At 34.6% G+C, this 25,111-nt stretch overlaps 1 protein-coding gene across 1 annotated transcript; it reads left to right on the top strand.

Annotated features, from left to right (window-relative positions):
- Positions 1-2,093: 2,093 nt before the first annotated feature.
- Positions 2,094-25,111, top strand: LOC144958389 (large ribosomal subunit protein mL45-like). The gene is made up of 8 exons (XM_078890381.1): positions 2,094-2,201; positions 9,103-9,240; positions 10,604-10,748; positions 14,568-14,632; positions 15,850-15,989; positions 18,004-18,058; positions 19,391-19,540; positions 22,588-25,111. Exons 1-8 carry the CDS (start codon positions 2,145-2,147, stop codon positions 22,900-22,902), a joined length of 1,065 nt encoding a protein of 354 aa, XP_078746507.1. The 5' UTR covers positions 2,094-2,144; the 3' UTR covers positions 22,903-25,111.

Here is a 25,111-nt window from a genome sequence, read left to right on the forward strand (position 1 = left end):
TTTTGTTGCCAAATTTTTAAAAAATGAATTATGTCACCATAAAACATTATTTTCATCTTCTTTATGTAGCAAACTCACGAACCTATTTTGGTCCAACGATTACAAAGTTAGCACTGTAAATGGTCAATAGCACCACACACACACACACACACACACACACACACACACACACACACACCATTCTTTAATAACTCTATGCAATGTTGAATCATTTTTCTTTGATATTATACTTTTGAACACGATTTTGAAAAATCACTGTATCTTTTTGGTTTCTCAATTCATATTCATAGATTTTTTACAGTCTGCGATAAAGATTTGTTTTATTGTGTTTTGTATTTGAAGGAAATCCAATGAAAAGTATTAGAGATACAAGCCAATAAAGAGCAGCGCGTTTTTCGTGACCACCCGATAAATGAAAATGTTGCTTATCAGGTTTATAGATAGAGACCGGGAATTCCAGATTTTAACATCTCAACAAGAATCACAAAGAATAAAACAGACGTGAACACGAGATCGGGGAACTTGTAACTATGAATAGACTGTCAACAGAAAACAACGTACGTGAGTCGGGATGGAATATGTGACTCAACACGTCGATCTGGTTTTATGTAAGAATGACCTGGATGAAGAAAATTGAGATTACATCAAAATGACCAGAATTTGAAAAATGCCAGTTGTTTAAAGCATATGAAACAAAATCCGCTCTCCTTAATGAAAGCATGTGATTTAATCTAAACTTCCTTAGCTGTGTTTAAATTGAAGGTTTATGCATTTGACTCAGGCCGATATAATACCGTTTTGAGACGAACGGTTACAGAATGCAACATTTATTGGACAAACTGGAAACAAATGACTGTGCATATTATGCTCTGGCAAATAAATCGAAATGATATTTTACGAGTAGATCAAGGGATTAAAGTTGAATTAATTGGAACGAGTGAATGGGATTAAACAAAATTATTCTCATTTTGGAATATTAAAAACAAAAACAAAAAAAAACAATAAATCAACCTAGTTACTCTGACCCCCCCCCCCCCTCCCTCATAATGTGGTAGTGGCGTTGTTAAGATGAATAAACAAAAACCTAAATAAACAAAAATGTTTATTCCTCTTAACAACGCCACTACCACATTATCTCATTCGTCTGTAGTGTTTCATTCATCCTGTTTTGTTGATGAAGGGGAAACCCGAAACGTCTATTTTATCTGTTTTCCTATATTAAATTGAAGCTTACATTCAATTTCACATTGTTATTTATTACAAAACAAACCAGTTTCTATCTTTATATAAGTGTTTAATCCACTGGAATTACGACTAGCAATTCTGTCTAATTTTGGATAGGGATTCAAACTGCCTTCAGTTTGACACAGCTGTGACTGAAGTCTCCTTCCCAACCACCCCCCCCCCCCCCACCACCACCACCCACCCACCCACCCACCCCCCGGCTTTGCAGCGCCCTGACAATAATAGATAAATAAATATTAATATTTATATTGGTCTTTTCCGCGGATTTACCATGCGTCATATGCTTCGCAATGTTTCATTTGTTCTGCTTGCATGTAACTATACTTCCATTTTATGCAGCCCAGTCCTTTTCCATACAAACATTCTTACAATATCCGTCACTACACATATCTTGGTACTCATTCACACCTTATTCGAATGGGGTAATATGTGTAATCTTGACATAATACCGTTTTGAGGCGATGGGTAACATGTATAGTTCTAAAAGTCAAACAATGTGCTTTAGTTGATGTTGAGTACCTATTCTAGCGAATTTTAAAGACGAGCTGAAGAGCAATTACACATCAAAACATATTTAATTTGGTATTTCATTGGCGTCTAATCTGAACAATATGTTATTTATAAGATTGAAATGGATGAGAAAAGTGTTGGAAAAGTACAACCAAGCATAACTGTAATAAACACTCTTGAGACATTGGGTACATTAGAAACTATCTCTTGGGTGTTATAAAAAGCCTTAACAAATAATATAGACAATATTTCGTTGTATAGACTTAAGATAATTTAATTATTAGAAAAAAGATAAAACAGTCGAAAGAGGTTAAGGGGCATATCAACGATCAATCTGAGAAAAGGGAAGGGAAATAACTCACATTATTCTAGTTAGGTAAACAAGCAAAATGGCAGCCCACATGAACCGTGTTCTGCTGAGGTCACAGCCGCACAGGTCGCTTTTGGTGAGTAATATATTGTTTTCCAATTGCATTTGTTTTGCAGACTTTATCCAAAACTAAGGGGATCTCCTATCAAGTTTAATGAGTGTCACCGTCACGTCAGCCGAAAGGTGAAAGCCAAAACCTCTTCGTTGCCCTTGGCATTGTCATTAGGGAGTTTAATAGAAATTCTAAATGTACCTCACACACTTGAAACCAATGTCATATGAAAGAGCTGGCAACACAGATTACAAAACAGTTTGAATTTGTTTGTATCTTGATTAGAAATGTAGTTACGGCAGTTCAAAGTCTGAAATTTCAGACCGATTTTTACCCCAAAATTACCATTGCAAAGTTGTGACCGAAATCGCGTGATGTTAATAAAAAATGGTTAAAACAGTCAATATTGAGTTATCATATATTGTATACCAAAATGTTCGTCTTACCGAGGACAATGCATTTACATTAATAAAGAGGAAGATAAACATTTCAAATTAACACATTATTACATAATATGACGCAAATGTTACATAATCAAAAACTCGGCTAGACGTAAGAAACAATTTGCTCTATCACTTTTGGATTTATCCCCAATATCTCACTGAAACAATTGCAAATAATCCCCTCTTCTAATTAATACATAGAGAATAAAAAAGGGTTTGAGAGTATTTAAATGAAAAGATATAAACATGTTGTGTAATGAGTTTATATTTACCTATGGCAATTTAATTGCATATAAATAAAATGGTAGATTGAAAAAGTTCAAATAAATTGAAACAGATTCCCTATTATACCTAATTAGAAGGAAAGTTCTGGCTTTTAATACTTTAAAAAATTCTGCTGAACCACTTTGGGTTTATTGCTATTACATCATTTGAACTGACAATTAATATAATTTTATCCCCCCACCCCCTCCCCCCTTCTCTCTCTATGTATGGGGGTGTCAAAACTAATAGAACTTCTTACCATAATAATTATTAAGGCTAAGGCCTTTAGAATATGGATACAAATGATAAACGTGCTAAACATATGGGAAAGAAACTTGATGACTTGATGGCAAAGTAAAATAAAATTAAATTAAAGCAATTGGTATTTTTTAAATATCGATATTATTAATATCGGATTTCACAAAGAGAAGAAATATACGAACTTTTAAAACAAAAACTATAAAATGCCTATAAATAAAGTTGGAAAGTATGTATTCAAAATAAAAACATAGCAAATAATAGTACTGAAAATATTATGGACTAAATTTAACATAATACATAACTAAATTTAAAATATCGATATGAATATCGATATCGTCCGGCAGCCATGATGAGAAGATAATGTAAACAAGGCATTTCGGCGCAGAGTTAAAAGGTGTCTGCGCATCGATATAGAACCCTGAAATTTGGCACGAATAAAGTTTAGATGTTATTCTAAAAACAAGCGTTTAAATTTTAAAAACACACGCGGTAAATAAAAAAATAAATGCATTTGAAAATTGCCAAATTTTAACTTCATATAACTTCTGGAATTATTAATGGATTTTTCCTTAATTGGCACCATTTAAAAGGAAATTGAAAGACGAAAATAATGATATCAAAATATCTGCGATATTCCTCTTTACAACGAAGTTATGCATCTTTAATTGAACCCCCCAAAACGCAAACGGCAATTTTCGGTCACAACTTTCCTATGGGCGAGTTGGGTCAAAATTTGACTGCCACTGCTGCTGCTTACTAAACTGCCTATTGTCATTGTCATTTTTGTGATCAACAGCAAGGAGTGTGAGTGTGAGTCAAATTGCAGATATAAACAAGAATCTTTCCTTCAGAGCCAATAGGCCCATGGAGCTGGAGTTTATCCCGGTTTCTATAACGTGAAACGGACAATAGCACTTGCTTGCTATCCTTGGATAGGACACTAGTCTGTCTATCACAAAGTAGGCTGTCATTATTCCCAGACGCCTGTCTGGGGATAATAAAAATTCGTTATCCCCAGACAGGTGTCTGGGGATAACCAATTTTTGTTATCCCCAGACACCTGTCTGGGGATACTATTAGGTACTTTGGTAAAAAATTCAAATTGGATTGAGCTCAATGAAACCTATATCATTTTAAAGTGCTTTTCAACACGATTCTAATGATACCAAAATTATGAAAATCAGATAAGCAGAAGAAAAGTTATGTTAGTTTAAAGGCTGAAAAATGGTCTTCTATTTGCCTTTGTTATTTACTGACGGACTTTGTGACCTGAAAAGTGTTGCATTTCCGGTAGTAACCACCATTTGGATTTCAAAACTGGTCTAAAATGGCCGCTAATATTTGAGTAAGGATTTTGCTGGAACGAATTTCATGGTTGCGGTATACAACTTTGCCCTGAATTTAATTTTATATAAAAGTTAAGATGTTAAATAAACGAGCCAGCATGAAATTTTGATTTACCAAGTTCTAATCTTTTAATTATCCAAAGCTAAATTATACCCTGTTTTATCCATAATCAAAAGTTATACTAAATTGTCATTGATTTTAAAATAAACTACACCAAACGATAGAGTAATTTCTCCTGAAGAAAATAAGACATCAATCATTAAAATCCATCCATAAACAAAAAATCTATGGAACTTTTTCTGAGACCCATCACTCAAAAGTCCAAAAAATCGGGTCACAGCCACTAGCCCATTTATTGGCTCCCTGCTGGAGGGCCAAATGGACGTTTACCAAAGTACCTAATACTATCCCCAGACGCATGTAGCAAGTGGGCAGAAAGATTTTATGCAAAATGCCAAACTAGGCGTGAAAAATACAAAATATTCTGGAAAAAATACTAGTGGTTGTGTCCCAAAACAGTTAATATATCAAGTGATATTTAACACAAGATGAAAGTAAATAGTGATCAAATGTCAAATCCAGCTCTTTTAAAAAAAATATTTTAAAGCAAATGGATCAATGAAATTTCTTTTGTTACTTTGATCTGAAAACGTCAAACTGGCAATTCGACTTTTTATTTTCAACCAGGAAGAAAGTTGTTAATCATCAAATCTGTTCAAAGTCCACCAACCATTTAAATTTTCATTACCTACCTACCTGTTAACTTTATTGATCATCTCTTGTTTCTATAATTTGCTCATTCTGGCCACAATTTTGGGGGCGACCGGGAATAATTTTTATGTCGCGAACGAATTCCTAGGCCATGGTGTTGTTCGTCCCAAAGCCCAAAACCCACACCTGCTATTTTCCTGTCTGCTTCGCACAAGACAATACAATTTAGTATCACACGTCCACAAAACTAGATCCAACAACATATTTTTATTCGCATCTGAGATGAAAATAACTACCAAAACAAGGAAGCAAAAATGGTGGAAATATGTTTAGCTCATATATGATGAATTAAAATATTCCGATAGCGGTGTGAATAGGCAGCTCAGTGGGTAAGGCCACCTTTCATTTTACTCCTTTTAGCTGCACAGATTCGACCCAGTCGCGACCGACCCCCCCCCCCCCCCCCCCCCCCCCCCCCCACTCATTTTTTTTTTGTTTTACTTTTCTTTCTTTCTTCCCAATTGATATTCATTGTTTTCACTTTTGTTACGAGTTCCGAGCAAGAGTTTTTTTTTAATCAGTTGAATTTTTTATTTCTCCGATAATATTATTTCATTATTTAATTTGCTCTAGATCTATTATTGTTTTTTTTTTTGTTTTGGTCAATGATAATAATAATAATAATAATAATAATAATAATAATAATAATAATAATAATAATAATATGTAATATTTGTTATTATTATTACTAATACCATCATAATCATTATTATTATTATCAATAATAGTATTATTTTTATTATTAATACTCTTATTATCATACTATTACTATTATTATTATTATTATTATTATTATATTATTATTATTATTATTGTTAACACTATTCCCTGCTCCGAGGGAAATCTCTCTTTTTCTTTTTTTTAAAAATATTTTGACCTAAACCTTAGAGTTTTTTTGTTTGCTAAACCTTTATGTAAATGTTCCGTTTCTGAGCATGAATTTCTTAAATTGTTTTTATTTTTAAAACAATTATTGTTTTTATTTTTTAAAACAATTATTGTTTTTTTTTTCTCCTCTATCTGACCATTTGGTCGCTCTCTGAATATTTCTGTTTGTGGCGGAAAACAGACTAGATCTGAAATCATCTACTTTGACAGGCCCATTTTTGTCAATTTTCATCTTTTATCTACAAATAAGTGTCATATATCATTTTAAAGCTTGAAATATGAGGATTCAGAATTTGTAAAAATTATGAGCAGGAGACGATTATGTAACTTTAAAAAGTAGGTCAATTAACGGTGACCCTGATTTACATGGAAATGCAAAATGAAAAGAAATGTTAACAATCTGAAGTGAAAAATGACTCAAAATACACGTACACAGGTCCACTTTTTAAAAATAAATAACAAACAGAATATATTTTGTACTTTGTATAGAAACTAACTTTATTATACAACAAGGGGGATAATTACATGAGACAAATAACGAAAAAATATTTTTTGTAGTATTTTAAACTTTCATTTCAACTTTGAAAAAAAAAATGGGTCCTTGTTTTCGATTGTATTGTCAAAACGGGTGACTAATAACCCAGGAATAGGTGTCTGGAGGATCCTCTTTCACAAATCACACACTCTGCTTTGCACATGCGCATAAATAAATTGGCCCGCTATTCCTTGGGAGAACTGCACGGTGAAACTCCCTCTCCTCCAGTACCTGGTATAAAAGTAAAAGCAATATATAAAGACATAGTTGATGACAAAAGTACTGCTTTAAGCATATTTGATATCCACTGCTTTAAACATATTTGATTACTCTCTTGAGAAAATAAGGCTATAATTGCGCATACGAAAGGTGTTTTTAAGAACAAATACTCACACTTATAACTGTTGTTTGCTACACCACAGAGGTTCAAGTGTGAGGATATGAAATGATGTAGCATATGAATCTAATAAAAAGATATATATAAATAAGTCTAAAATCTGATAACAAATTTTTTTTCTGGTACATTTTGGCAAGTCGTACAGCATTTTTTCCTTTCAACATGTAATTCAGTTCTTAGTTGCTATTACGGATTTTATCCATATCGGTTAGCAAATTCACAGTTGTGGAGTAATATCTCTCAAGCCTGTGTATCTTGTATTGTAGCTTTACAAAATTTTCATACTGGATAAAATGCTTTTAGATCAGATTGTCAGATCCCAACGCTGCATCCTCCCTAAAAGCAGAGTGAATGTTGTAGTGACACAAAAATTCTGAGATAAGAGAGGCAATCAATATATTTAATATTAAATGTTTACAAATTCAATTGATTAGCAATTTGTGTTCTTAAACAGCTAGAAATGTTCAGATTTGTACTTACATTGAAATATTCAGCATATGTTACCAAAGTTTACATTTATGAACTGTATATTCATCACCAATGTCCAAGTTCACATATTTCAGAATTTCTGGTGCCCATGCAGATGGTGCCCACGCAGGTGACACCAAACTTTATTTTGCTCAAAAAAACTTTTTCAAAATTTTCAAGCCAAAAATCAAAGTTTAAAACACAAAATCAGAGCAAGATGAATGTCTCCAATCAATTTTCAAACACTTTCTATCATAATTAATAATAAAATAGGATATTGAAATTTGGTGCACGGGCAGAAAATTGAAGACACGAAATCTCCCATACCCCATTATTCACTCTAAAAACAAATAAAAATGTTAATTTTTTTTGTTTTGTTAATTTTACAAGTTTCCTAGACCTAATTTTAGTCACTTGAACAAATTTGTAGTTAAAAATTTCAAAGCTTGCCTGATATATAGAAATAAGTTTCCTTTGTCACACCGGAGACACGAAAATAACGCGATTACATAATATGCAGGAAATAACTTATAAACAAAGATGGAAATAATTTTTTTAATTTTTAAATCATACAAATTGTAGTTAATACATCTAACTTTTGTTAAAAACAAAACATAAAGTTGACTTTAAATGGAAAATGTTGATTCACTTACCTCATTTGATCCATTCTAAAAACGAAAGTAAAACCTTCGTGTCTTCAAAACGCCACTTTCGCTCGGTAAAAAATCCTTTAAAAATATAAAGGAGCAAAATTTCGCCACCATTTTGCTACCACAGCTCCAGGAAGAGTTGATCTATCAAAAACAGCAACTATAATCACCAAATCTCAATTAGATTTTAATTTATTGTGTCGCCCATGCAGAAAATGCTTTTCCTGTCATTATTGTGTTTTCCGCCTTGTTTGCTTTTTAATTATTTATTCTTTTTAGACACTATTTGAGATCAGAGTGGGGACGAATATATTTGCTAGAAACTAGAAAAAAAAACAGAGAGAGAGAGAGAGAGAGAGAGAGAGAGTTTAATAATAATAAAAAAAAGAGGTGGGGGGAGGATGGGTGGGACATTTATCCCTTTAACGTTCTGTAAAAAGAAGACGGAATTAAAAATTTTGATTCGAACCCACAACGTCAATTCTGATAAAACTTCCAGGGCAGACGTCTAAACCATTCGGCCATGACACCCACTTCAAGGTCGACGCATATTGTGTATATGTAGTAACAGCTGATTTAATGTTGGTTAATTTTATGTTTTTATAGATATCTTATTAACTTTCCTTATTTCTATGTGCATTCGGAAACATTATCTCCAGACAGGTGTCTTGGGATAATCACAGCGGATCTAGACAGTAACAGAAACAGACTAAAGTTAGAGACCCAGCTACCCAATCACTGCTTGGTGGAAAGGGGATCACAGAAAATCCTGACTGCACCCGGGATCGATTAGTCCTTTTGCGTGTGAAGCGAGTCCTCTACCAACTACCAACTGAACTATCATTAACAAGAATCATTCATTGTTTAGTATCGTTTTCCTCCATTCCCATTACCCATCCAGTCACTATGCCAGCCTGTCACCAGTCAAGGACCAACCCTTCCATTGGGAGATCAGGGACAACAGCCAGTCAGAGGGTTCCCGACGTCTAAACATTATCTCTTCAAATGGAGAGAGCAGAGGAAGAAGAAAATCTTGAAGGTCAGAGAATATGTTGAACACTATCATCAATCATAATCATCATCATATTGTTTTTGAATTGCCCTCAAAGATTTCAGAATATAATTGAGATTTTATATAGCACAATATCCACTAAACATGCTCAAAGCGCTTTACAAGGGATCCCTGGCCAACAGCAACACTTACATTCAGGGCGGAACATGATGCCTGTTCGGCAATATTACAATTTTTTCGGACAGATGACGCTGTTAACAGCCAGGTACTCATTTTACACCTGAGTACGGTGAGAGAATGTGAATAAAGAGCCTTTTCTAAGGACTCAACTATGTGCCATGCAAGGCTCAAACCCAGGAACTTCCGATCTGAAATCGAGACTTTTTTTTGCTTTATGCATAATTGAAAAAGAGTTGTCAAACGTTGTATGGCTCAGCCCTTCTCCCTCTTCCCTTTAAAAAAAGAAAGAATTTCGCTCATCGTAATTTGTGTGATCCACAGCATTAAATTATGTAATTCGACCATGGAATTTTGTCCAAATATCAGAAATTAGGTACTTGAGTAAGAAAAAAAAGACAAAAAGAACTTGAGCTTTTATATAGCGCAATATCCACTATATGTTCTCAAAGCGCTTTACAACGGGTCCCTGACCAACAGCAACACTTAACATGTAGAAGAGACATGACACCTGTCAGGTGATATTACAATTTTTTTCAGATGGAGACAATGCTGTTAACGGCCAGTTACTCATTTTACACCTGAGTACGGTGAGAAAATTTGAGTAAAAAGCCTTTTACAAGGACTCAACTGTGCGCTGAGTAAGGCTCAAACTCAGGACCTTCCGATCCGAAAGTGAGTGTCATACCACTAGACCACATAGCCATTAAGACACTCAACACATTTTATTTCATTTGACTATGTATGACAATTTGGTTCCATGAGGTCTGATGGGTTAAGCGTGTGAAGAATTGTGGTGTTATGAACTTGATGAAAATGATATTCCTTTGTATGAATATATGCAATATTTTGCCGTTCTTATTTTTTCTCTCTATTTTATTTTCCTTTCTTTCTTTCTTGAGTCTGTTTATTTATGTATTTACAGACCTGCCTAGTGCTATGAAAAATTCGTAGAATTCGTAGAACTTTGGAGCTTATTTTAATGATGCTGAGGGAAAATAATTGATGTGTAATGCTATTTATTGTGACCTTTTCTTTTTTTTCCCTTGCAAACTACAAATTATTGACATTTCAAGAAGGCAGCTCTGTATTTATCTGTTTATTTATTTATTTACACATTTATTTATCCACATTTCGTACATTTCCAGTATTTTTCAAAACAAGAACATTCAGTAATATATCTCTTATTTATGTATTATATTCTTTATCGCAGTTTGATCTTCCCAAGTTTGTCGAATTGAAAAAGGACCAGAAAAAGACTCCCCAAACTCCAGATGAGCATAGACTAGAGATGAAGAAACAGGGCAGGCTTCCACCCAGAACTTTCCAAGAACTTCCTATCAACATTTCTTGCACAAGTATGCCGTTTGATACTCTCCTACCTACTGATCTAAACCAGTGACCACCTGAGCCCTAACCCTTCTCTCTTGTGGCATGATGTGACAGTTGGATCGCTGATTTAGCTGAGGAGAAAATCTTGTACATTTTACAATTTTCTTATATTCCCAGACTTTAGATTTACTTTGGTATTTTTTCTTGGGTCTTTAAAAAGTTGAGATTTGATTTTTAACCCTTTTAAGGCTACTCTACTGTATCAGATAGACGGGGCCCCTGGTCTATAACTTTTTTTTTTCAGAATTTTTGCACACCCCTTCCCCCTCCTCTCCTGAAGCTTATTCGCAAACCCCTTCTATTAATTTTAGTTCACGAAATGTGGCAGACCTGCCAACCAGTACGATTAACGATTTTTGGACCCCGAATACGCGGATACGATTTTCGTGGATTTAATACAATTTTTTAAAAGATATTGATGATGCATTGATACACACGTGTAGTACACCAACTGTTGACCGTGTTTCTGAATGAATGATGCATCACATTTAATACTATAGTTATCACTTTAGTTGCTTATATGATGCCGGTTTTCACCTATATTTTTCTCATACATTTTTGAGGATTTGCATAGAATTATGCATAGAAGCTTGTTTTATAGTTTAAATAGTCTCACACCACATTTAAACTTTTGCCACACTGAAAATTTAATTGAACCAACATCTTTGACTTTGAAGACTTCAATTAAAAACTGTATTGCTAATTAACTTAAACATAAATGGGTTATTTCCCTTTATAATAACTAAAATTACTCTATTTTGATTTATAAATTATAATGATTTTTTTCCTAATTATTTGTACGAGTCTTGAATTACAAAGTGGACAGCTTTAGGAACAGTATTTGGTTCAAAATGAATTCTCCATAACCGTTTTAGAAGTATTTAGCTTGTCTTTGCATATTACATACTTAGGAATTTCCCATCATTTGACCAAAGTAATAGTATTAGTAGGATGTAGTAGTAAAAGTAGTAGTAGTAGTAGGAGGAGGAGGAGGAGGAGGAGTGAATGCTCAAAAAAAAAGAGAGAGAGAGAGAGAGAGAGAGAGATGGATCATTGGATAACATATATGGAAAATATCTTGCCACTGTTGCAAAATGTGATGTATTGAATTGAAGACCACTCTCCCAAATATTATATCTCAAAACTTACTCATAACTGATTTACTGGATAGCAGATATCACCATCACAAGTTCATTTGGTACATCAGCATCATCCCCACATCATCATCTTTTACCACCACCATCATGGCATCACAACTTCTACAACCGCCATCACAGCATTGTCACTGCCACAACAACCACCACATCACTTCTACCACCACCGCCACCACAGTTTCATCATCATCACCACCACCACTAGAACACCATCGCTACAACAACCACCACTTCTTCCACTGACACTAGCATCAATACTACGTACATGTTTGGGACCTTTTGGTCATTTCTTTGAGTGTTTCGAAAGCAATTTCCTTAGATATTGCAATTTCTGAACCTTATACTAATTTAAAATGGTCATTGAGTTTTAGTTTCTTGAAAAATCGATAATTTTGTAATCACTCGAGATTGCTTGAATGATGAAGATCAGAGTTTATTTTGATTTGGGTTTGGTGTTAGCTTTTATATAAATTTGTGTATAGTGCGCACTTTTTTTCCACTCACGCGGACAAAATACACTTTTTAGGGTCATAGAATACACTTTTCATCCTGGGAAGGTTGGCAGGTCTGATGTGGGTAATGATGTGGGGAACGAAGAAGCGGATCGACTGGCAAAAGAGGCGGTGTGCCAAGAATTACAAGAGGGCAGTAAAATCCCACATGCGGATTTAAAGATCAATATAAAAAAATATGTCCGAAAGGAATGGGAACGATCCTGGAGTCGAGACGTATATAACAAATTAAAACAAATTAAAACTGACCTCGGCCCCAGACCCAACTCGGGGCTAAAAAGAAGAGACGAGGTCAAAATAACTGGACTCCGGATCGGATATACAGCCCTCACTCACCGCTTCCTTAGGGATGAAAAGCCCCTCTGTAGAAGATGTAACTGTGACCTCACAGTTCAACATATTTTAATTGAATGTACAGAATTAGAACAAATAAGGTCACAACATTATGAAAACAGGGACTTGAAGTCTCTGTTCCACTTAGTCGATCCGCTTACAATTTTAAAGTATCTGCAGGAATGTGAACTGCAGAAATTGTAAATAAAGATTTTTAAAACAACAAACATGTAACTATTATGATTTTATAAAAATTTTATTACAACAGTACACATTTTGAGCAGCTATGGCCCCTCAAGGCTGATAATTTCATCTTATTTCGCGATTTTTTGATTGAAGACCTACCTATCCTTCGTTTAATATTATATAAAGCGTTGTATGATGATTTAGAATTACAAAGAGGCATCAAAAATAATAAACCATCCTGTTGATGAAGTAGAAAGAATTCATGGAAAAGCAATAGAAAGGAAAGCATTCTCAATTACCAACAATAAAAAAAAAAAAAAATTTTATACCATGAATTTGGTCTTTTGCCATCTGGGAGAAGTTTTTGTCAGATTAAATGTGGAACTAACAAGTATAAATCAATGTTCGTTCCATCAGCAATAAAAATGTTGAATATTTCATATGGTACAGCAAAACCAAGGATTGATGCGTTGACTGATTGACTGATTAATTTGTTTAATGTTAGATGAAGTGACCAATTGATAATGATGATAATATTTGGTGTTGAATTGCCAAGAATGTAACGAATTGAAAATGAAATGAATATGTTAATGTTGTGTATGTCGCACGCGTGAAAGAAAGAGAGGAAGAGAGAGAGGGAGAGAGAGAGAGAATGGGTAGAGGTGTCTGTTCAATGTTATAGTTATCATATAACGTTATGACAAGTGTAACTAAATGACAAATTGCCATATTTATGGATAATAAAGATCTATTATTATTATTATTATTATTATTATTATAAAATTGATAAAAGACAGAAACAGGCGCTTAAATGACCTAAATAGTGTTGAAAGCGCCGTTAAACACCTAAAAACAAAACAAATCACGAAATGAGCCGGTGTAAAAGATGCTCTCTATGCTGTTCACCATTATTTTACCAGCTTTATATTTTATTGAAAGAAAACCATTTTATAATCATATCTCGCCTCGTCTAAATTAGAAAATGCCCTAAATATGCACCCCCCCCCCCCCCTCCAGTATGGATTGGTCAAATTGGGCTTCCCTCCTCCCTTCTTTAGTAAAATTGTGCACACACACACACCCCCCCCCCCCCCCCCCCCCCCCCCTCCTACTAAATGATACACTAGATTAGGTTTGTTTTTACTGTAACTTGACATATCTTGCTGAATATCAATGTTGTTTCGTTATTGACTAAAATTAGGTCAAGTTTTGAAAGAACCAATGATGTAATCAAGCTTTTTGTCACATCTGTGTTTATGTGTTATCTAATTTTACCAATTCTGTTGAGCACTCTTGTAGGAATTTGAGTGTATTCCTCTCAGTGGATCCTGTGCTGTTTTCTGGATGAGACTTTTAGGTGATCTCAAAATAAATACACTGATGGTATGCTCTTGGAGTCTACATTTGTTCCCTATTTGAACCAGTTCCTCTTTATCTTACTTTTTTTCTTGGGTGCTTTAATTGTATTTCTAGAATCTTTTAACTACCCCCATTTTATTTTTTTTTTTACTGGCTCTGATATGACCCTTAATGCGATGCAAGCGCCATAAAACCATAAAATGAAATATTATTATTGACTTTATGTTATTTTTAATCCCAGGAGATGTGATAGATAGCTATGTGCCGCCAGAAGGAGATGGAAAACACAGTCTACTTTCAACCACGGTAATTAAGATTAAAGTGAATACTGCTAGAATAATTTGTTCAAGAGATGTTATGAATATTGGCCACTGGCCTAAAACAGTGAACTCTTACTATGTCTTCTATCCCCCTATATCTGTTTTCCAATTGCTTTGTCTTTGCCTTGGAATGAGATTACTTAGTTTTGTCTTTGACGCTGACTGGAGTCCTTGGCTGGGAGGGAAACATTAAATGTACGATTATAGTTTTGGAAGATGATATTTTTTTCCTCGTAAATCATCTCTCTGTCATAATGTATTGTATTTTTTATTTGAACATATGTGTGGCTGGCTGAGAAAACCTGGAAAGATGCGCAAATGCCATAAATTGAGTTATCTATGTATGCAGTGGTACATCTTTCTCATCGTTTACCACTTTAAATTTCATTTCTATGTCTATTAGAACCAAAGTTATGAATTTTTTTCTGAATAAAATTTGTTGCCATGGGACACACTTTATCTTCGATTTTGGTTCATACCTCAAATCGAAGCTTGCTGCATCTTCCCGGGTTCTCTCAGCCAGCCTGGCATATGACTTGTAAACATTTTAGTATGTTCCTCTTAGTGTAGACCTGTGCTTGTGTCAGGATGAGACTTTTAGGTGATCTTAAATCCTGCAAAATGGTAGTATGCTCTTGGAATCCCTATTTGTGCCACATGTGACAACTGCCTGTTTAAAATCATAAAATTTTAAGTGTCTTGAACAGCAACAAATGCAATGTATTAATTCTTTTAAAAAAACACCCAATATCAATCATTGCAACTACTGTTTACTTTAAAAAATGTTTTACTCAGGGTATCAAAAACTGTGTGATTTATCACACTAAAATGTTGGGATGACAGTCGACAAATGTGACAACTGCCTGATTAAAATCATAAAATTATAGATAGTATGCGCTTGGCTAAGAATCTCACAACATTGCCATCCAGAAGTAGAACCGACCAACACACAAAGCTATGTGTAACCTTAAACATTTATAGTCTTGACAAATACAGTTTAGTGAGAATTACTCATAAACCTGGATGGCAAAAAACAATAGCAAAGGCCTGAGTGACGTCAACTTCATTCTATCTATAAGTATCTTGAACAGCAACAAATGCTATTTATTAATTCTTTAAAAAAAAAAAAAACACCCAATATCAATCTCATTGCATCTACTGTTTGCTGTGTTTTGTTTTTAATTTTTTTTTGTTTTTACTCAGGGTATCAAAAACCGTGTGACCAAAGGGACCAAAAATCTCAAGGCCATCAGGTCTCTTAAGAAATACGAGGACTTTGAGGAGTCGGAGTTTGCCTCAGAGGCTCAGGGAATTGTCATGGAGGCTCAGCAGTTATTACAAGAGTGAGTCATTTACTTATAAATAAATAGATAAATGAATGAGCTTATATATAGCGCAATATCTACTAAACGTGCTCAAAGTGCTTTACAAGAAATCTGTGGACAAGAGCAACACTTAACACATAGGACGGGACATGACGCCTTGTTAGGCGATATTACAATAATTACGGACAGGCTGTTAACAGCCAGGTACTCATTTTACACCCGAGTACGGTGAGAGAATGTGAGTATGCACCAGGCGAGGCTCAACCCCAGGACCTTCTGATCTGAAAGCAAGTGTCATACCACTAGACCACATTGCTGCACTTGCAATGTTTAGAATATTGGTGTCTAGATTGTAAACGTGCCTCTGTTTGTTGACATTCCATCATTTATTGACTTCCACTCTGACAACATTACAGGCTTGCCAACCAGTATGATATCTCATATTTTAATACGCTTTGAGGTCCAAAATATTATGATATGATTATATTGACTAAAAAATAAGCCAAAGTCACTTAAAAATTAAGTCAAAGTCAATCAAAAATGCTGAATGCAGAAAGTCAGAGTTTGTAATGAAAAGGGGAAAAAAATAATAAAAGTAGAAGAGTCATTAAAAATCGTCGTCTCCTAAATAAGAATCTCAAGTAGCCAGGCAAATGATTGTCATAGAAATAGCGGATTTGCTTGACGAGTCTCCATAAATTCTGTGAATGTTTAGTTTTGATATTTTGGATTTTTTGAACATGTTGAAAATAGGATTTTATTTTTGGAAAAAAAACATGAGAAAATGACCATATATATTTGGGAAAATGTGATAAATCATTTCAAATGGTTGAAGTTGGTTGGCATATCTGAAATGATATTTCGATGGACACAATGAGTCAAAGCTTTTACCGGTAATGTTTTTTAATTTTCTTTTTTATTCTGTAACATGCCATTCAACATATAATTATCATATGCAGCATTTGATAATCAAATAAACATGGAAAGTAGGTCATATGTTTTCTATCTTTTTTTTTTCAGTTTTCATTTCTTCTTTTTTTGTGTTGATTTCAAATATTTTTTGTAAATCGTCGATGATAGATAAATTACTTTTTATTTCAATAAGATAATCTTTATTTAATGTTCTTTTAATTGATTTTTTTAAACGTTAAATTGTCTTAGATAGGTCTATCTCTGTGATATTTTTTTTAAATGACCAAAAAAAATAGCCCGTTAACCAGCAGTTTTGATGGAAACAAATGTCAATAGCCAGTGAGTTAAGTAGTTTGCATGGGTCTCGAATTTTTTGTTATTTAGCGTATTCCTGTTATTTCAAGTTCTCCACTATTTTCCTATGCTATGGAGGTCCTCAGTACTATCTCTTCAAAGATCATTTTAAATATTGTTAAATAGATAAGTTCCACTGGATCTATTTTTATTTTATTTTTTTTTCTGGTTACAAGGGACTAATCCATATTTGTTAGTTCTTGAATTAATAATCTGTATTTATTTATAGTGTTAATTGAAATGTATGTTAATATTTATATATTTTACCAGTATTTCATTGATAGGGGCATATTGCTACTCTTTATTTGTGATAAAATGCATTTCTTTGAAAGCTGCAAAATGTTCCTCCTTTTTGAAAACCCTCGGTAAGCCATTGATTTTCAATGATAAAAATGATAATAAAGTACTCTTCTATAGTGCTCAATGCCGAAATCTCAAAGTGGTTTACAATATCACTTGGCAAGCTGTAAACACAATCACATCACGTCAACAGCCACTCACACTAACTATAAAAGTTTCACGAAATAAAATGGAAAGTCATATTCAACAAATGAGAACAAAAAGTAAAACAAATAATGAACTCATCAAGCAGAAAGCATCTATGATAAAAAAAAAATTTCTTGAAGAGAAATGCACGTACATGATTTTTTTCCAGATTCCTCTGATTTTAATTTTACACCAGTGTCTGTTTCAAAATTTTTAATATTTCACGTTATATTCACCACATAATCCGTTCCAATGATGTGTTCAATCCTCACGTTCACAGTGTCTACAAAAATCAAGAGAGGCTTCATGATCTGGTCACAGAAAGAGCTTTTCCTGTAAGTTCCCTCAGAATTAGTGAAAATTGAAGGACAACTTTGAAAATTTTTATTTAAAGTCGAATTTTTTTAGGGGGGTGTAATTTCCACTAAAAGTGCTCATAGCTCTTTACAAATTGTCCCAAGCTAACATCAACACTTATAATGTGGGAGGAGCTGGTTTTTTTGGAAACTACACCCATTGTATTATTTTTTTTTAATACCAGAAACTTTTTTTGACAGCCAATCTGTACGTTTCATTCATTTTCATTAAAGCCATCCACTTTCAATGCCATCCGACTGTGCAGATTTGGCAGTTCTTTCTTGTAGTAAAGGTTAATCTGCTTTTAGATTATATTATGTATGGAATATGATAAAAAAGATCTAAATTTATATCTGAAAAGTAAAAATGCTTTGAAGGTGACATGTACAAGTGTGTGTGTGTGTATATATATATATATACATATAAAGTTGAGGAGGGTTAGCTAGAACCACGTAGAGTGCTCGACAAATTCTTGGAGCGAATTATTAATTATTTGTTCTCACCTCGTACTTTTTACACATTCTCCTACAAGATTGTATCGTCCCCAAATGACCCCTTCTTCAACATAAGTGCCTGCTCCACTCACTATTCTGAATTTAAAATTCACCCCAAATACCAGAGCATACTCAATGTCTCAATTGTTTCTATATGTTTGTGTTGAGAATATTGGCTATTAAGCTTAATTGCTGGCCAACTAACTTCGCAGAGGTTGTGTGTGTTGGACCCGTGATCTCAAGTAGTCGGTGAGAGAGAAAGCTCTAATAATGACTAGGGTTAGAGACAATCTTTTTTTGGATTGTGGATAGCTCATACGGTAGAGTCACGCTCCCACCGGCCAGGCGGAGTTGTCGTACCAGTAAGGTTGCGGGTTCAAACCCCCATTGCCGCTGCGAAAATTTTTTATTCTCTATTGTCTTCTGACACTTTCCTACTCACTTCATCTCTTGTTGTTATCTACTTCAACACTACACCACATCCAGTTTGCATACATATACACACACTCATACACACACCCGCGCAACCTACATCTGGAATCAACATTGGCGCCAACTGACAAGACACAACAACATTCCTCCCAGACACCTCAAATCAACCTCCTTGATGATTCCAGGAATTCTGGAGGAAACAATGTATATTATAAGTAAAAGACGACTCACAATCGTCCAAGACAACCGTTTATACACTCATGTGTATCATCAGTTGGATCAGATGTATACACCCACCCACACTCATACACACAGACACAATCACACACACTCACACTCAAATTTAGACCTTACTGAAGTTTGTCATATGCACTCGAAAATCAGGAAATGGTACATGGCCTGGAGACAAAGACAATGAGGTGGAATTTTGTGGAAACAGTGGAGCCTCCAAAAGTCACACAGGTCAGAGTTGAAGAGGTCATCAGTGACAAAAATCTTTTTGCACAGGTCACAGTGAGACTACACACCAAACAGGTACAGATTGTTTGTTTTTTTTCCTCATTTTGTTTTTGTCTTTGAGAACATGGTGATGGCGTTGTTGTATGATGAAAAATATTAGCAAAACACAAGTTGCAGTTAAGCTTTATACTTGTGTAATGTTTTCATTTTGTTTTAGACTGTTGTAGTTATTTGCAAGCAGATAAAGGTCTGGCATTGCATATGTCTTTGTCTCCTACTATGGTATAAACCTTTTATTATTTTTTGATAAAATTTGTCTTAGAAAATACTTGATGTAAATTTTTAAATATTTTTTAAATTATTGTATTCATAAATATCCACAAACTTTGACTATATAATATATTATATATATATAATGCTTAATTATGTGATTGATAGTAAAAGCTTAGAAAGGTTTTCTGTTTGTCAAATGGATTTTTTTCTTTCCGTAAAGTAAAGCACACAATATAATTTGGAACGAATTGATGGAAATAACAAATGCATGTCTGTGCATAGCCTTTGTATAGCCTAACAATGGTTTTAACCATTTTAACATGACATCACAATACACGACAATGACTACCAAAATGAAAGTAGAGTGTGAACCAATATTCAACCAATGGGATCAATACCAACAACTCAATTTTCACTTTGTTCTTGTTGTGCAGCTATGTGGTCTAGTACGGTATGACACTCGCTTTCGGATCAGAAGGTCCTGGGTTCGAACCTCGCTTAGAAAAGGCTCTTTACTCACATTCTCTCACCGTACTCAGGTGTAAAATGAGTACCTGGTCGTTAACAAAGTTGTCTCTGTCTGAAAAAGATTGTAATTTCTCCTAACAAGCATCGTGTCTCGTTCTACATATTAAGCGTTGCTGTTGGTCAGGGATCCCTAATAAAGCGCTTTGAGCACTTTTAGTGGATATTGCGCTATATAAAAAGTTCAATGTATAAAAAAAATGTTTGGGTTGGGGGGGGGGGGGGTATTTGGTGATCCGTACCTTGTATTGTGACATAGATTTTAGGTATGTGAAAGGTTATAAGTTTATGAAGGCTACGGCCCGTGTTCATTTTTTTTCCCTCATAATTTCCTTTAACAATTTTCCTGACCACTGATTTTTCATTATTCACAAACTCCATTTTGAGGATAGCTGTCAAAATTTGACTTATCAAACGAAAGAACTCCTTGACAGCATTTCAAATAATAACAAATCTGATTGTAAATGTTGCTAAATTTTTGAAATAAATTATGCCCTTTCACAACGGCACCATAAGATCCCGTCATCTAGACATTCCATGAAGAAATCCGTCAAACAGGATGTCTGATGTCAACAGGAATAGCCCATGTTATCCAAGTGAGCAAAATTGGGAGTTAAGAATCTTGCCAAAGGGAAAAAATGAAAGTGCCTGAAGTGGAGGGCTCGAACATGGGACCTTCTGGATCACAGTGCAAAGCTGTTTTTGTTTTTAAGGGTTTTACAGCGCTTGCAACAAATTTAGGTTATATCAGCGCCAGTAAAAAGAAAGAAAATGGGATAGTAAAAAGTTATAGAATTACAATTAAAGCACCCAAGAAAAAGTAAGACATAGGGGAACTGGGAACAAATAGGGATCAGATGTAGATTCCAACAGCACACCACCAATGTACTTAGTTTGAGATCACCTATAAGCTCACCCGGACAGAAGCACAAAATCCAACAAAGAGGACAATACTCAAATGCTTACATTATACATTCAAAATAACAAATATAATAATACATAACAGAGAGATGATTTACAAGGAAAAAAATATCATCTCCCAAAACAATAACTATGTATTTGGCTGTTTCCCTCCCGGCTAGGACTCCGGCCAGAGCCAGGACAAAACTAAGTAATCTCATTCCAAGACAATGACAGAAAGCATGTTGGAAAACAGATAAAATGGGATAGAAGACACAGTATGTACCTCCCTGCCCACTATGGGAGGTCAGGAACCCCACCCAGGCAGTGCAATGCCTTAGCTCCTCAGCCACCTCACCCCTAAATTAGCTAAAGGGAAGTAGAAATGCTACTTTACTCCCTCAAGTGATTTGGTCGTGATTTGTCAATTAATTATTTTACAGGATGCAATTAATATTTAAACGCAAATCGTGGCTTACATATCAGCTCTTAAAGATACAAATAAGTGTTGAGTAAAGAACTATTTATATAAAGAACTTTTAACAATTAATCTGTCTTTTCAGGATTTTCCCCAAAACTTCACACCCAAGTAACACAAAAATATATTTCTTACCATTCAAACACAATAGCTGTAAGTTCTTCCGATACATAATTTCTTTAGTAAAACATGCTCGACAACACACTGTTTATTTTCTTTAAATTTTATGATGTACAAAAGAAATTTGAATAAGAATCAAGAAAAGTGTTGGTTGTGTCGTAACGAATGTGACGATTTTCCTATAGTTGGTAAGGAGAGGATTAAAATGGACATATCTTCAATAACCAAAAGCAATATATACCATATACATACACTGTATTAACATGTATATGGATGAGTGGTTGAGGGCAAGTGGCGATAGAATATATGCACATTTAGTAACGGTTGTGTTAACATGGTACTCCTTCTTTGATGATGGATGATGCACCATGCATTTTAAACAATAAATATAAACTTTTCCACAGCACATAAATCCTTCAGAACGTTACAAAAGACAGTAAAATAGGATTTATCTCCAACATGTTGTCATTTTTTTTCACATAAATATGACATTGACGAAGGAATGATGATGAAAACATATGTAATTAATGCATATCATGGCTTCCGCTCACCCGGTCAGCTTGACCCAGCAGACCACCATCCAATGGTGTTCTGCACAGTGACTCATAACCACTCAGCTAAGATTCAGGGTTTGTGGCCAAATATGCAACCGTGCTCACAGCCAGGCTGAGGGCACCATTCCAGTCAGGTCCCAGGTTCGATTCTCATCTCCACAAAGTTTTATTCTCAATTTTCTTCTGACTTTCCTGCTCTTTTCATTCCACATCACACAGGAAAGTCTTGTTCATTTAATCATTTAATTTAAAAAATTTATTTCCCCCCCTAGATTCTTGCCATTTACGACAGATTTGGTAGACTGATGTACGGAGATCCCTCTTTACCCAAATCAGTCGTTGAATACGTCGTCATGGAAAAATGGATTTCCGATACGAATGGGAAATGGCGGATTCATGCCAAGATCATCCCAGACTGGATGCCGGCCAGAGGGTTTTTGACCAAGACTTATAGAGTGCCGACCTTTGAACCTTTACCACCCAAACCCGAGTCAAAAGATAAGACGAGTGAAGATGATTTGAATGAAAAGTCAGAGGATGAAGTGAAAGGAGGTGACAGTGATAAGCCCAAGTTGGCCATTGCATGATGGGAGATATTTTAGAATATGGTGTTTTGTGTAAATACATGTATGATATTTCTTTAAATTGCTTGCTAAAAGGAATTAAAACATTCTTTTCGGTTATGACAACCAATTTTGTTTGTTTGAAGGGTTTTACATTGCTTTTGACACAGGGCATTTCAAAGCTGGAGTAAAAAGGAATAAAATGGAATACTCAAAAAAATTATAGATTTACAATTAAAGGACACTGGAAAAAAAAAGTAGACAAAGGGGAATTGATTCAAATAGGAAACCGATGTAGATTCCAAGAGCACACTTATCAGTGTATCTAGTTTTGAGATAACCTAAAAGACTAATATAGTCACAAACACAGGATCCCAGTTAGAGGAACACATTCAAATGCTTACAAATCATTATTATATATATACAAAACAAAAAAAAAACACATTGTAGTACAGAACAGAGAATGATTTACAAGTAAAAATATCATATCCCAAATTTATAACTAATGCATTTCAGTTTTTCTCCCAACCAAGTTAGGGAGGGGCAAGACAATCCAAGTAATCTCATTTCAAGGCAAAGACAGAAAGCAAATTAGAAAACAGATAAAGGGGGATAGAAGACTGCAAGTGACCTCCCAGGTCACAACCCATTTTCTTCATGTCTAGATAGTTATTGACGATATAGTCAGTTAGAGCCATAAGGGTCATGGAATTTATCCTGGTTTCTTTATCGTTTTATTGGAAAATAGTAATGATTGATTGCTCGCTTCCTTTTGAATATAGGACGCTAGTCAACAGACTAAGCTAGTCAATCATTGTAGAGTGATGGGGGGATTGGTACCTGTTCCTTTGCTTGTGAGGCGGGAATTCAACCAACTGAGCTGTTGGAACCAATGCATGTTGATGGAGGTTTGGATTTTTAAAATTTTTGGTAAACTCTAAAAATAGTAGAGTGAATTGAATTTGACTCTACTTTATGTTCTAGTACTGTTGACGTTTCAAAAATGTTTTTGTAGTAGACTTGAAAAGATGTTAAATATACCTTGGTCCCAGAAGAAAAAAGCTAAACTCAATCAGTCACTCGAAACAAAGCATTGCTATGTTTTGACAATGATTCTCAATAAGTGAGACTAGGGCTGTTATTGTTATACAGGTAGGGTTATAATTTTGATTTAACATAGAACATTATATGAAGCACTGTGCTAAAAGGTGATACTTTGTTTCCACGTAAACCATCTCTCTGATTGTTATGTTCTTTTTTAGTTTTTGTTTTAAATATAATATCGTATTATACAAGAAGATCTGAGTGTATTCCTCTTAGCTGGGTCCAGAGCTTGTGTATGGACAGGACTTTTAGGTGATCTCAAACTCAAACCAAGTACATCGATAGTTTGTGTTTGAAATCATCTGCTCCCTATTTGAACCATTCCCCATACTCTGGGTGGGGATCCTGACCTCCCATAGTGGGCAGGGAGGTACATGCTGTGTCTTCTATCCCCCCCCCCCCCACCCCTTAACCGTTTTCCAATTGTTTCCTGTCGTTGTCTTGGAATGAGATTACTTAGTTTTGTCCTGGCCCTGGCCGGGGTTCCTTGACTGGAGGGAAACAGTCGAATGTATAGTTTTGGGAGATATATTTTTCCTTGTAAATCATCTCTCTGTTATGCATTGTATTATGTCTAGTTTACATATTATATTATATGATTTGTAAACATTTGAGTGTATTCCTCTTAGTTGGGACCTGTGCTTGTGTCTGGATGAGACTTAGGTGATCTCAAACTAAGTACTTTGACGGTGTGCTCTTGGAATCTACATCTGTTCCCTATTTGAACGAATTCCCCTTTGTCTTACCTTTTCTTGGGTGCTTGAATTGTAATTCTAGAACTTTTTACTATCCCATTTTTTTCCTTTTTACTGGCGCTGATATGACCTTAATGTGTTTCAAGCGCCGTAAAACCCTTTAAAAAAAAAAATAAAAAATAAACAATTCCCCATACTCTCTCCAGGGTGTTTTTCATTGTAAATCTAGAATTATTTTTATTATCACATTTGCTTCTTTTTTTTTTACTGGCACTGAAATGACCTGAAAGTGTGACAAGCATTATAAAAAATCCTTAAAAACAAACAGACACAGAATGAATGGAGTGTCGGAATACTTGTGATTTTGACTTTAAAAAATAAATTTTTATAGTTGCTTGAGAAAAGGAAATAAATGAACAACAAATATCCAAGTA

Source organism: Berghia stephanieae, chromosome 12 (assembly GCF_034508935.2).
Source record: "Berghia stephanieae isolate SIO BIC M18660-M18661 chromosome 12, UCSD_Bste_1.3, whole genome shotgun sequence".
Lineage (NCBI taxonomy): Eukaryota > Metazoa > Mollusca > Gastropoda > Nudibranchia > Aeolidiidae > Berghia > Berghia stephanieae.